The sequence below is a fragment of the Malurus melanocephalus genome, unplaced genomic scaffold (genome assembly GCF_030028575.1).
Source record: "Malurus melanocephalus ecotype Western Australia unplaced genomic scaffold, MMel_1.1 scaffold_24, whole genome shotgun sequence".
In the NCBI taxonomy this organism is placed as follows: Eukaryota; Metazoa; Chordata; class Aves; order Passeriformes; family Maluridae; genus Malurus; species Malurus melanocephalus.
Window position 1 is genome coordinate 3,228,886 of NW_026623256.1, and position 14,715 is coordinate 3,243,600.

A 14,715-nucleotide genomic window follows, 5' to 3' on the forward strand; every position below is an offset into this window, starting at 1 on the left:
CCCAATACAGCCAGTGCTCCCCCCAGTACAGCCAGTGCTCCCCCCAGTACAGCCAGTGCTCCCCCCAGTACAGCCAGCATTGTCTTGCCTGTTCAGCCAGTGTCCCCAGTTTGTCCAGTGCCCCCAGTCCTGCTTGCCCTTGCTGAGCCCTGTGCCAGCACTGCACCCCAGGGCTGATTCCCCCGTTTGCACAGCACTGCACCTGCCTGGGCTGCTCACACATCACCACCTGCCATTGCCCCGAAGGTAAAGGGCTCTGGATGTCACCACGGTCACCCGCTGAGCTTTGCATTCACGCACATGGCTTTAGAAGAGAGAAATCACACCAGGTTTGAGGCTTGCCGAGCTGTCTGGGGTGTAGAAGTTACTGGCTGGAAATGCTTGCACTGCCAGGCAGCAGCAAGTGCCTCTCTGCTGGCAGGAAGGACTGGGTGTGCTGGTTAATCATTTCATTTAATTGCCTTGAACTGTGATAAGCAAAGACAGCGAGGCTGGGATCTTAGTCTGTTAGCAATCCCCAAGACGTCCCATGCCTTCTCCTGGCAGCATGTGCAGCACTGGTTTAGTTTTGTTAGACAGTGGCAGATGTTTAGCAGTCCTTGACAATCATAAACTTACTTTTAATACCTCACCAAATATTTGCTCTGTGCATTTGCCTGCCAATGACAGAGATGCACATCAATCCGTAATGAATGCCTAAAGTTAGTTCAAAGGTATTTTGTTAAATACAGAGAAAATTCTCCCATGTTGATTTGTAGGGATCGCATCAGCCCCCGTCCAGCCCAGTGCCTTTCCAAGAAGAAGGTTTGAMTTGCAGGATGCATTTTCTAAGGGAATTTCTCGTGGGATATGGAAAAGCAGAAGCAGAAGGGCGACTTCTCAACCAGCTACTGAAGTACCTCAGATAAAACTCAAAGAGGGTCCCAAGTCACCTGTGTGTGCCGTGCAGAGCAATGGCACGGGCTCAGCAGCCCGTCCCCGCAGAAGGGAGCGGCAGAGCAGGGGGATGCCCGGGGCAGCCTGGCCTTACCTGATTTCCGCAGCGAGGCCCTGGGGAGCCCGGGGGGCAGGTGCTGCCCTGTGCCCCACGACATGGGGCTGTGGGGGCTGAGGCTGCCGCTGCCGCCCGGCTGCACTCCGCCTCGGTGACTTTGGCCGGGTCCAAGGAAGCCGCCCGGCTCCTGCCAGGTCTGTGCGGTGGCAGCAGGGACGGAAGGTCACGTGGAGGTGGCTGCTGCCCCGGCGCTCCCTCCGTGCTGCTCTTGCCACCCCGCAGGACCTCGCCGAGGGCTGCAGCTCAGCCTTGCTCACTCTTCAGCGCTGCTCCCAAAGATGCCTCTGCCGCCCTGAAAACTTGTTCCCTTTGCTCTTTGTTGCCAGGTGATGTTTGCCCAGGATAGATGAACGAGCTAATCGCTTTTTCTCCCCAGAGCAAACAGCGCTGTGCGTGCCCAGGCACCCGAGCCGCCTGCCCGGCACAGCCACTGCTGCTGGCGGAGAGGCCGTGTCCCCGCTCCACAGAGGACGATTTCTCCTCAACGTGCCTTAACCACACTCCTGGAGAAATCAGATCGCCCCAGAGGAAGCCGCACGCCCACTCTCTTTAGCAACCACTGCAACAGCCAAGCCGGCACCAGGGCAACCGCTCGAGCTATCGTGATTATTCCCTGGCGTGTTGCAACACCCTGTCATCCACCGACTGCTGCACGGCCCAGGGGGAGCGGCTGCTGCACCCCAGGGGTGAGGGATGCCAGAGGGGGAAGCAGCCCCTGCACGGGCCAGGCTGTGTCAGAGCTTGTGTGATGCCACAGCATCGCTGCCCCTGCTCTTGTGCTGCTGAGATGCAGCCCCTGCCTGTCCTGGCTTCTTGTCCCCATCATCGCCGTGGCTGGAGGTACAATGCTGGCTGTCCCTAAATTGCCACAGACTGGRAAACCAGAGGCTTCAAATCTGGGGGAGGAGAAAGGGTTAAACTAGCAAATCCTTTTGGCTCTTTGATGGGTGCTGTGGTCCAGTTCTGTCCAGGTTGCCCAGTGCCAGTTTGCAGATGCAGGAGGATCAGGGATGGAGCAAAACCATTTCCACCCAGAGGAAGGGGAAAGTTGCCTTCACATGCTGACATGCAAGAGTGCACGGTCTGGACCATGTCCTGGTCCTATGAAGGACTGGAGAAAGAGGCCAGGTTGTCATGGACGCGGGGATGCTCTTTCACTTATATTCACCTTTTTCACACTTTGCACCTTTCCASATCCTGGCATTTCCCCCCATTCCAGCTGTGTTTCCCAGCCAAGGGCTCAGCAGCATCACWTGTGAGCAGAAGCCCCAGTCCCTCAGAGATTGCCTCCAAAGCTTTTTGTGGGRCAACACAGGCTGCTGGCACTCACCTGAACTGCCACTTCCTGGCTTCTTGCTTCCATTTGGACCTTTGGATTGAAGGGAATATTCTTTCTGGAAAAAAAAAAGACAAGGGAGGAATGGGAAAAGACTGTACAGGTATTGCTCTATTACAGGAGATAAAACAGAAGCAATTGCTGGTCCTTTGCTACTAGAGACTAAAAAAAATTATTATTTTTAACCTCCTGACCAGGAGCTRTTCCATTTAATTGACATGGGGCCTCAAATGAGGAGAGGAGAAGCAGGCTGGGCCTCATTCCAGGGTGTGTGGTGTATGTCCATGTGCTTGGGAGTGTGGTCAGCCTCACCTGTCCAGCTGTGGGTTACTCATAGGCAGGGTTTGGAAGATCCCACASAGCTTTTGGCCCTAGGCCAAGGCTGTGGCAAAGGACAGGCCTTTAAGCGGGGAGGTTGTGTAGTTTTTCTGCAAAAACTGTGACCTCACAGCGCATGTGTGCCCCACAAGCTCTTTGTGGCCAAGCAGACTCCCCTCACATCACCCATGGATGTGTACCTGGAGTGTCCCTGATGGTGGCTGAATGGTCATTAATGAGTGCTGGGAAYAGGAAAAAGGTTCTGGAGGAGCCCACAGCCAGGGCTCCTTATTAGCAGGGCTGTACATTAGAGGGACTTGCAGCTGCTGAGTTACTCTACTAGTGACGCTGGCTGCTGGCTGTCCTGTCTTTAGCCAACTGCTGTGGCACCAGCGGCTTCCCCGTGTGGACGTGTCTCCTGTGCATTAACAAACCCCACACGTGTCAAGTGAGCTCCCAACAGCAGCACTCGCTCTCCCTGGTGTTTGATGCCGCCCTCTGATGCGAGTGCAGTGACAGTGAGATAACAGTGTCTGCCCACCGAGGAGCCTGGGTGCAGCTTTGAGGGACAGAGCAGCCAGCTCTGTCAGCTCTGCCAGCTCTGCCAGCTCTGCCAGCTTTGCCTGCTCTGCCTGCCTGCATCTCTGTGGAATCTCATCTCTCAGCATGGAGCTGGGAATGCAGCATCACAAAACTTTGCTGAAGCCACCTAAGGCTGGACTCGAAGGCAGACAGCGTTTCACGTCCCGCTGCAGGGAGGCCCTGCAGGGAGGCTGGTTAAACATTTGCTTTGCTGGGTTAATGCATGATGAGGGCTGAGGTGCTGCTTGTGGTGSTGGGGACTGGCCACCAGTGCAGCTCAGCTTTCCCTCCCACCCTGTGGCCCCGGCTCCCAGCACAAACTCCGTGCAATCCCAGTACAATCTCAGAGGTCATGCTGGTTGCACTGTGCTCATGACCTTGGTGGTAGCAAAGGCAAAGTCAGGGGATGTGCGGGCTGGTCAGAGCCATGCCGTGTCCCTGGTACCGTGTCACCTCCGTGGCACAGGCTGGCTGGTAACACACTCCTGCTAATCTCCACTCCAGCCATTAGTGTGTTTGCAGAGCAGGACGGCTTTAACTCGCACCTCCCCACTTCACAGGGGCAGTTAATGATTGCCCGGGCGAGGGAGACTTTTGCCTGCTCCCTATGGGACAAAGCAGGTTACGGCACTCTGTCCCAGCCAGCTGGGCAGGGGGACAGGTACTGTAGGAGTCAGAGGGCTTAATTTGTCACAGCGAGGGCTCAGAAGKGGAGCTTGTGTTGCACTAAACGGGCAGAAAATGCCTGTATTTCCCAACCCCTCCTATTTCCATGTGAAAATCACTTCTGTGTGTGGCGTGACTGTGCAGGAGTAAGAAGTAATAATAAAATGTAGCATCAGACAGTGACAGTGTGCCCCTCAGCAGCTGAGGGCAGTCCTGGAGAAAGCTGATGGGAGCAGGCACCACTTCCAGCCTGCCTGGAGCTCCTCCTGCCTGGAATCCCCATCCTGCCTTGACCATGTCAGTGAGGACGCCCATCACTTGAGCTGGAATTAGCCTGGTGATTAAGTGGGTTAAATCCCACAAAACAACAAAACGTATAAATAGTAAGTAGTTCCATGCTTTACATGTGCTGTTCTGTGTTACTCCCACACATCCTGGGCATCAGTATGTCCTGGTAGGACTGTTCCTGGCCTTGACTGGGATGTGCAGCAAAGAGCTCCTGCTCTTTGTATGGAGGCAGTATCACAGGCAWGGACTGCTTTGAACCACCAGCTTTAACCCTCTAACCCACTATCCTCCCCCCTGGCTCCCTGATTAGGGTRTGCAATGCTCCTACTGGAGCTTAAAGCCAGCCACCTCATATAAACCATTAATCAGTRTTATTTGTCCCACGTGTGGGTGCTGTAATATTTATTTACAGCACAACTGACAGTGATTTTGGACTATGTTTGCACTCTGACGAAAGCAGGGAAAGAGCCATCAGCATGGTCAGAGCATGAGCCRAAGAAAGGGTGATGAGAATGGCTTCAGGCAGGTTCAGATCAATACAGGTGCCATTAAGGTGCAGTATCAGAGCATCTGTACTGCACTGCAGCCAAAGTCTGAGCTAATGAATTAGGTAAGAAATTGCTGCAATCAGATCAGGGTGATAAAGAGTATAAAGGTGGGCAAAATGCCACCTAGGCTGATGTGACTCTCCCACAGATCTGGTTTGGAAGGGACATATTAGCAGGGTTAGAACTTGCTCAACCTATTTAGGAAGAGATGGACTCARGGAAAGGTACTTTGTCCCTAAGGTGCTGCAGCAGCTGCTGACATTGATGTTCAATGAATTAACCCATCCATTGATTAAAATGGTCTTATTGCTTAACCCCAAGGCTTTAAAAGGAGTTGTCATGACCTAGAACAAGGTTCATTGATGGCTGGCAGATCGAAACCAGCATTTCTGTGCGTGATGAAGGCTCAAAACATGTGATTTAGAGGTCAGCTAAATTGTACTCTACCATTACTTTCGATTAGCCCCAAATATCCTCTTGCTGTTCCCTKTGCTCTGTATGAAAACATCTCCTATATGCCCCTGGGTGTTGAGACGCCCTCTAAGCTGTTGCCCAAATCTCCTGTGYTGTTGCTGAATTCTGGTCTATCTGTGCTCATTTGCAGCAGCTGGGACTTATCCCGAGACTTCAATGAAATCATCCACTGGAAGGAACTTTGGAGGATTAGTAAGACTTTTTCCCATCTGTGATGTCAATGCACAAAAATCTGTCAGCTCGATTGTTTTGCTGCAAAGCCCTGCCGTGTGAGATGCTGAGGCTTATTTGATCCTGCAAGCTGGGGCACATGTTTGCCGGGATGACGCCGTGCTCTTGGTAAGGAGAAACACAGAGAAAATCAGCAGCACAACCCAGTGCCTCATACTGCTGCTAATTCYCTGGAGGYGYTGGCCAGAGGARGTGCTGCAGCTTGGRTGAATTTCCAAAATTTCTTGAGGGCTAGGAAAGGCGAACTGGCAGACTGGTTTCAATGTAGCTGCTTGAGAGAAACTGCGTGTTCCTGTCTCCGGCAGAGGCAGAGAGCAGTGCCGGGTTCGGGAGGGTTACTCCTGACAGGGAGCTTGACTGCGCACATTCCTGTGCTCCCAGCYCATTATGGGACACTGTTACATTGGMAGGTTTTGCAACCGGGACTGGCAGGCACCCAGRAGTCGGTGTCCAGGCACATCCCGGCATTCCTGAGCCAGCAGCTGTGAAATGTGCTGCCACGGCACTGCCCTTGTCATGGGAAGGGGTCTCTGAACTCCACAGCACCAGAGCTTGGCTCGGCCAGCCCCATCTCTGCCCGTGTTGGGCTGCTGGCCGTGCCCAGCCCTCCTGCACACCTGCAAGGCTGTGAGCTTGTATTACTCCTGATCCCTGGCCACAACCATAGCTGATTTCACTATCATATTGCAAAGGACTCTGAGAAATATCAAGTTATTGGTGTAACGTTGCATTACTGGTCTTTTGACCTCTACAAGTCTGCAGCCTTTCCTGGGCTGAAGGGAGCTGAGGGTGGATGGATACATATGGCCACTGTCATGAGAAAAGCCAGCAGCCTCAAGGGTTTTTTGAACACAGCAATTTGTAAATTTAGGCTTACAGAAGGGGATCTGGCTCTTGGTCTGGCTGTGGGGTCAGGGTGACACTCCTGCAGCTCCTGTGCCAGTCTCTGGGAGCATCAGCCAGGTGGCCACTTTGCTGCCTAGTCGAGTAGAAAATTGTAAATGCTTCGAATAGTTATTTTATTCATAAAGAAAACACAATTTGACACAGATGAATGCCGTGCTGACCCCTGCCTGTCTCTGTCACCAATGCACATTCCCTCTCAAATCCCTGTGGCCCCAGAAGGCGAGCACAGCCCTCCTGTGCCTGTGAAAGCTGGCAAATCGAGTCCCATTGCACTGACTGTCAAGAAAAAAGGACAAAACCCCCCAACTAAAGCAGGGGGGCAGCAGCATGGGGATGGAGGYTTGCTGGAGCTGCCAGCCCCAGGCCAGGGAGCCCTGTGGAACTTCCCACCATGGCTGAGCAAACTCTGCTCCCCAGCTGCTCCTGGCRCACGGTGGGGAGGTGGAATGCCACACACCAGGCCTCAGCAGAAAATTTCCTGCAGATTAATGAGAGCAATCAGTGGCAGGGCTCAGCCCCACAGGCACAAGGCTCATTTGTCAGCATTCAAGCTGACTGTGAAGCCTGACATCCCACTGAGAAGGGCACGGGGAGGCTCTCGGCACAAAGCAGTGCATCCATCCATCAGCACCGTGCTGTGGACCTGCTGTTCTCCCTTGGTCCTAAGGAAATCCTCGCCTGCAGTTCYGTGCTTTTTAATGTGGTCCCTTGCAAAGTGCAGAGCACACACCATTTTACATAGCAGGGCAAAGCCAAATTGTAGCCCTGTTCACTATTGGAAATACCTGGATATCGCCCACCTCAATGTTGTCAGCAGCAGTTAAGTTGTTGCTATGGTTAAACCATTTTTTACCTGTCTCAAGAGCTTATTCTTGCCCTGTGCTGGAGGTTTGATACCATTGCTGATAGGAAAGACTGTGCCACTGTTTTTGGAGATGCTGCTGATTGCAAGGGAAGAGCATCAGTCACTGGCACAAAAGGGCTCCAACAGCTCTGGAGTGAATGGTTGTCAGGCTGCAGAGAGACCATTAAGACACTCTAAAGTGCCTTGATGAATGTTGTTTTGTGAAAAGTGAGGCTTATGCCTTATGATTAATAGGGGCAGTTTTTATTTCTGGCACAGTGTCACGCTGTCCTGGAGCTGCCAGGCTGCAGTGGCATCATCACTACATTTCACAAATAGGGTCCATATGTTAGGGGCCAAGGATAGGGCTGCCATCAAAAATTTGCTCTCCTGACACCACCTTGTTGGGCTCTTTATCTGCTCAGGGTCACTAGAATTTGTCCTTACCTTGGAAAAAAAAAATGGGTTTTGTGAAAAGCAAGGGCAGAAATGCCCCATCAGCCCCAGGCACCGCTGGCAGCAAACTGTCAGAGCAGAGCAGGGTGTGCCAGCTGGGTCCTGTGCAGAGGACACCCCAAAGGAAGGGGCTGAAAGGGARGAGGTTTGGCTGTGTCTGGGATGAGCTGCCACCTGCCAGGCTGTGAATGCCACCATGGGCTGCAAACGGAGGAGGCAGCGAAGGAAGACGTGAAGCATCCCTGTTAATGCAGGGTTCAGGAGGAGGCAGCAGATGCCACTGAAATAAASCCCCCAAGGAGCATAGTGAACCAGCGAAGCCTTTAATTACTTTAATCCATTTTTATTTGAGGACTGCTGAGCCRTCCCAGAGGCAGCAGCTGCAGCATTTCCCATGCATTGTTGTTCTTGGTCTCCCCACGAACACATCGTGCACCTCCCTTCAGTCTGAGCCCTCTCCATGAGTCCCTTGCAGCCCCAGTGCTGCAGCCAGCATTGGCCAGTGCTGGATAACCCCTGCCCTTGCTCTGGGGGGCTGGCAGCACACTCCTCTGCGTGCCCAGCACCCTCACCCATGATCAAACACTTGTGCCACAGCTGGTTGTGCATGAAGGTAGAATTTCCATCTGGTCTAGCTGAGCCCATTTGAACTCTCTCAGGACTAAAATGTCAGCCTGTCTGAAGGCAGGGAGTGAGTTATGTTAGGTGTTGGAGCTGGATTACTGGTGCTGTCTGGGTACCTGGGGTGCAAAAATAAGAAATAAAGCTGTGATCTTATTCCATGAGCTGGAGCAGCCCCACTATAATAATGAGTTTGGATTCTGAGGGCTGCGATGCTGCAGCCCTTCATTCGCTTTAAAAGCTACAAAAAACTGGAGCGGTGTTTACTTAGAATCTCTGTTTGTCATCATCTGTGGGACTTAAAAGGGTTGAAGAAGAGGAAGGCAAGAGGCAGGATAAAGTCATCTTAGAGGGCTTCTGTGGAGGTTTTGGGAGTAGGCTCTGGTCCAGCTCTCCCACTCTGGACTGAGCTACGCCAGACAGATGAGAGGACTTAGAGAGGTTTGCTTGTGATCCAGAGTTATTATTTCCTCTGTGTGTGTTATTTTTGCCCAGAAATGGGCAAAAATATGGGGACATCACTAATGTCCCCACTCTTAAAGTACTTTGTGACTTTACTGGTGTGCCTCTGCAGCTCTCATCCTTGCCCCTCTAAGCAAGGCTTATGGCATGCAGCACATGCAAACCCTTCTACCCAAGCAGCTCCAGGACACTGAAATGTGGTGGTTCCTGGCTGCCATCTGGTTTTGGATTTGCTCCTGGGGCCAGTGCCACCAAACAGCTGTTGGCATTATCTGTGATTGTCGGTGGGACTTGTTCTGCTCAGGGGCCTTGGCCCCTCTTGCTGACAGTGGAGAAGCCCTGGCCAGGGAGGGGGAATGGTTGGGGCTGCAGTGTCAGAGCAGGCAGGGCTCCTCAGAGGGATCTTGTGCTGCCCAGGCACAGGGACGCTTCCAAAGAGCTGGCACGGACACTGGCTACCCTGTCTGAAATACTTGTGAGGGAGAGCCAGGAAAATCCCAGTGTGCCTGCTGCTCTGTGGAGCAGGATGGGGCAGAGCTGTCCCAGCTCACTGCCTTGGAGTAATGTTCCCTGTCAGATGAGGGAGGCTGCTGGATCATGGAGCTCCTCTGGGATGTCACAAGGTTATTTTAGACCCTTTTGTCTTTCTGTGGCACAGGCTAAAACATTTCTCTGGCCAGACTGTGGGGATCCCTCAGTAGTGGGGCAAGTGGTGCTTKTGGGGAATCCAGCAGCTCTCAGAAATGCCTGTTCCACCCCACTCAGATGGAGGAGTTTTAAAGGATGTTCTCCAAGCCCTGTTTTTTCAGCAAGGGCAGCCAGGTGCTGTGGTTTGCCTGAACAAGCAGAGCYTCTCTCCCTGGCACTGGCGTGCTGCCTCTTGTTGTTCTAACGCAGCCACAGAGCAAAGCTCCCCRCTCAGCAGCAGGGCTAATCCGGGCTCATCTGACATTAGTGTAAACTGACACTCTTGGGAATTTGGGGACAGAGAACTTTCCCTGGGGAAACAGCCACCATGCAAACTCTGCCTTGAGAAACCGTGGAGAAAAGCAGTGGAGAGGTGCAGGTGCTTGGGAACAATCTTTTCCACTGCCAGGGGCTGTGGAGCGTCTGCCCTGGCACCCTGGGCATCTGTTGCTGGTGAAGCTGTGCCTGCACATCTTCTGAAGGGTGTTTGCTGAGGTTAGAGGGATGTCAGCCACAGCAGTGGGGGTGAAGCCCTGCAGAGCAGAGGGATGGGCAGGAAATCATCACCAGCTTGTCAGGGGATCAGCACCAGCTCAGCAGCACCCATGAACCAGCCCCTGGCAAAGTCCTTGCCTTTCCTACCAGAGAAGGCTGCCCCAGCAAGGGTCTGTGTCTTGCTGGAAACCTGCTGCTGGCTCGGGCCCACGGAACACTGGGGATACCAGAACAGGTCTTTTGGGACTAGATGCAGCCCTTTAAAGGAAAAATGTCCTTGGAACCATGCTGGCAGCCTTTCCGGTCCCTTTTGTTGTGGAGCTGGGGATTGCCTCGCACTCCACAATCCACTACTGTAATCCCCTTGGAGTGCTGTTCTGGTCTGAGCTCCCCAGGGGTGCAGCTGAGACTGCTAATGCGAGGGGTGCTGAGCCCTGCTCCGTGCTCCCTGCAGTCCCCTCTGCGCTGCTGATGGATGGGCTCAGGCCTGGCAGCTCCCTGTGCCCTGAGCTGGGCTGGTTCTGCATGGGCTGGGGGAAGGGGAGCTTTCCTGCCTGTGCACCTGGACTCATCCTGCTCCTCAGGAGGGCTGGATCCTGCTGTTCATGCCCACCCTGGAAAGGCAGCAGAAAGAACTGTCTTGTTTTCATCTCCCATCAGCATCAGCCTAAGGGTAAGGTGCTGACCCAGGAGCTGCCAGTCAGGCATCCCTGCTTGGTGCCAGCTGGGCAGTGGCACAGGCTTTTGTCAACCCAGGCAACATTTGGGAGGCTGAAATGGGAGTGACATCTCTGACCTTTTGGTACCCATGAAAATAAAACTGTCTCAGCTTTTAGGAGCTGCCAGGAAGCTGGAGTGCCCGAGCTCCCGGCAGCGTTTCAAGGCCAGGCCATTCAGCGCTGGGCTGCGGTGGGATCGCGGTGTTTCAGAGAGAGGGAACAGTGGGGAAAGCTGTCCAAAAGCAGTCTGCTCTGCTGCTCAGGAGGCTGGCATGGRCTGCTTTGTATGCAGCAGGGCTTAGCCGGGTGGCGCTGAGCCAAGCCTGACCTAACCAGCTTATTTCCCTGCTTCCAGTAATGCCTCTACAAATGCGCCGGGGCCTGAAGGTCACGGCCACGTGAGCAGGGGCCTGGGGATTAGCTGTGGGCAGAGCATGGCTCCTCCTGGGTGTGTTGTAGCCCTGAGCCACTGGAACAGCCACGACTCCTGTGTGCTGGAGCCAGTGTGGCACTGGTACCTGGATGGGAGTTGGAGTGGCATGGGGCCGGCTGGGAGCAGCACCTCCTGTACCTGGCACTTCTCAGAAGTCCAGAAAAATAGATTAATGTTTATTAGTCCCACTTCAGCTCTGATTTGCCTTCTGGGTGTTGGTCACACTGACCAGTGGGTTGCTTTTATGCATGTTTGCCCTGCAAGAGTGTCTAGCTCTGGTTTTGGAAGAAAGKCCAGCATGTTTGCAAAATTCTGAAGGCACTTGATTTGGAGGTGCCTGTACCTCTGTAGGCCACAGTCATGCTCATCTGAGCATGAAGAGTTCCTCCTGGGCCAAAGGGCCATTGCTGTCCCCATTCCAGTAGAAGTTACTGACCTAGTGTGATGCACAAGTRAGTTTCTCTTAGAGCTGGCAGATGAGCTACAGAAGCCTAATTCCAGATCAGGGCATGGCAGCTGAGCAGGGATGATGCATCTCGAGGCACTGATGTCATCAGCCRTGGAAGCAAAATGACATCCAACAGCATCCTCAGCACAACCATCTCTAGCTGCCTCTGASTCCAGAAAGCTGTTTCCATTTGGAGCTGTTTGACTGCTCTCCAGGGGATTTGGAGGAGAGGGACACATGTTGRTGCTGTGGGACCTGGCCCAGCTCCTCCTTGTCCTGGGAGCGAGCTGGCACCRATTCCCAGGCCAAGAAACACTGAGGGCTTGCTCTGCACTGCATCTACAGGAGACATTCCAGAGGCTGCCGGACGCATTTGAAACAAACCTRACACTTCTCCCCAGAAAGCCAAACTTTTTCTGTCCTCATGCAATTCTCTGATCCCCTCCTTGCTGTCCTGAAAGCCCCGGCAGGCCCCGGAGCTGAGCCCATTAGACGGAATCACTTAATCCKGCGCTGATGAGTGGCACCCACACCCAGGGTCCCTTCGCTCTAATCCCTCGCTGCCATCAGCCGCTTTAGTGCGTGCGGGGCAAAACAAGCGCCACGTGAGCCCGCGGTGCCTTCTCCATCGCACCCCGCCACCGCAGCCCCGAGMGAAGCCGCCCCGGTACCTTTTTCCCATGAGACGCCCCCATGGTCGGAGTTGCTGGCTGCGCTCCACTCTCCGGGCTGTGGCAGCGGCCGGCTCGCTGCGSTCACGGCCCCGTTACTGCACAGGGGACAGGCGGCCGTGCTGCTCCCAGCCCCTSGGCGGCTGCTGCGGGGAGACGAGGGTGAATTCCAGCCCGTCTGCGGCGGGCTCGGGTGGGAAAGCTTGCTTTTCCTCCCTTCTTCCAGCACGTGGAGAACTCATTTTCTTCATGCACCTAACGGCTGGCTCGCACCCAGGCTCTGCCCGGGCACAAAGGCAGCTTTCATGCTGTGGATGCCCGGTTTCTAAGCCGGGATCCGTATTTTGAGAGGCTGTGGAAGATTACAGTAATTGCACTTGACAGGGCAAGATGTCACAGGATGCGGATTCGCCCAGCTGCGGCCCGGCTCCCGCAGGTCCTTGCCTGTGGCATCTTTCCTAGATACTCCTGTGCTGTTTTGCTAAAATGAACCCCAAAATAAAGGAGGATTATCCCTCTGCTGCCCGTCTGCATCCTGGCTCTTGGCTCTTGTTGCAGCAGTGGATTTTGCAAACTTTGCCCCTGCAAACACCCCAGGCTGCCCATTTGCTGCTGCAGTGTTGGTGTCATTGTGACCCCAGGTGAGCCCAGCTTACCTGAAGCTGCATCCTGGGAGTCTGGGCAGGTCAGGCTTGTGTTTGGTGAGAACTCTGGAGGAGGGAAAACCATCCAGATAGGTGCCTGTCCCTGCAGTAACACAGTGTTCAAAATGTTCTCCACATTTGGAGATTGCTGTCCCTGCACACGCTGTCCTTTTCAGATCCTTTTGAGAAATTAGCAAGTTCAATTTGACTCATGAATCCATATTTATACCCTTCCTCCCAGTGCCTGGATATTTAAAAAACTCTGATTTATTTATCAGGACACAGTGACTTTGGTAGGAATGGCTCTTCAAAACACTGGCTGCTACTGAAAGTCCCTGCACAGGAGTTGCTCTTTTAGTTCTCACTATTTCTTCAAGATAGTGATGTACCTTAGTAACTGCTCTGTGATAGATTCAGAGYTGGTTTTAACTGCCTGTAGCATGCTGAAACATAAATTTCCTTTATTTTGGCTTCAAACCAGATTTCTAATGTGCATTGCGAAGGGGCCGGAAGAGTTTCCAGTGGCTGAAAGGGGCTGGTTGTTTTCGGGGCTGTAGTTGATGCTGTGCTCTGATTTACCCCGTGGAGCCACCTTTACAGCTCTTGGGCTGTTTTCAGTTTGTTTATGAGTGAATCTAGATCCTTTGAGGGGGCTTAAAATAGTTGGCATATTTATGCTGGCAGCTCGGCGGGGCTGTTGTGTCTGCTCGTTGTGTTATTCCTCGCTGCTGCCACGGGTAGGGATGATTCAGCGCTTGGGATTAACCGCTGTTGTTGCAGCAGATTTAGGGATCGATTTATGGCAGAGGTTTCCCTCGGTGCCATCAGGTGTGTGCTAAGAACGTGGGAGGATAAGCTGGGATAAAATACTACACCTCTTCGGGGATTCCTCTGTGATGGCTGTTTGGAAGTTTCATTTCAGGCCCGTCTTTGGAAGSTCTTACAGGTGTTGCACAATTTATGCGGGATTTTTTCCTTGTTTAGGGAAAACCAATGGATTGGTGGTGTTGAGTTTTGGACCCAGGGTTTTATCCTTCAAGTGGCCAGCACAGGAGAGGCTGTGTCCTTTCCTGGCCTTATCCTGCCCATGCTCCTCACTCCTGCTCCCCTGGGATGACCTGAGGGCTGGGATAACCCTGGGRACTGCCTGTTGGGAGCTGTGTGGGGGCTGTTGGAGGCAGAAAGGCTGTGCAGGACAGTCTGTTATCCCATGCAGCTCCGAGTACTCCAGCAGGAACATTCCATCCTCACGTTCTGCAGAACTGCTGGTCTGCTTCAGAGAACGGGGAAAAAGCAGATACAATCATCGGAAATTAAAGTCTGTGCACGATGCAAATTCATCCCTGTCCCTGATGACAGATAAACCCGGCTGGCACCCGCTCATCTGCTCCCGGCAGCGCCGGGGCTCGGGGTGGGGCTGGGAACAGACGGTGCTTGGCTGATGCATCCGGACAGGAGCAGGGGGCAGATGGTCCCCTCGGCCCTGGGCAGCAGCACAGGAACCACTCCAGAAGGACTGTGGGGCTGTCCTACCCTGCTGTGGGCAGGGATCTTTGCTATCCCGGTGGTGCTGGCCGGCCCCAGGYTGGGCTGCAGCTCCCGGCGTGTGGCTGACCCCGGTGGGTGCCAGCCTGGGTGCATCGCATCGCTCCGGAGTGATGCTGGCTCGGGCTCTGCCGGTTAAAGGCTCCCACCTATTGGCTGTGCTGCACAACTTCAGCTGCCCACGAAACCTGCCCTTCCTTCCTTCCTTCCTTCCTTCCTTCCTTCCTTCCTTCCTTCCTTCCTTCCTTCCTTCCTTCCTTCCTTCCTTCCTTCCTTCCTTCCTTCCT

The 14,715-nt window shown here is 53.7% G+C and overlaps 1 protein-coding gene across 4 annotated transcripts in view; it reads right to left on the reverse strand.

Moving 5' to 3' along the window:
- FAM107A (family with sequence similarity 107 member A) overlaps positions 1-2,429 on the reverse strand; it is a 16,552-nt gene extending 14,123 nt beyond the window's left edge. Inside the window, exon 1 of one of the 4 annotated variants that reach the window (XM_057390360.1) lies at positions 2,385-2,429. Coding sequence is in view for 1 of the 4 variants with exons in the window: in XM_057390362.1 (XP_057246345.1) it covers positions 1,031-1,094 (64 nt within the window). In the remaining 3 variants the exon portion in view is untranslated. The other 3 variants (XM_057390362.1, XM_057390363.1, XM_057390364.1) reach the window with 3 other exon arrangements.
- Between the last annotated feature and the right edge of the window lie 12,286 nt (positions 2,430-14,715).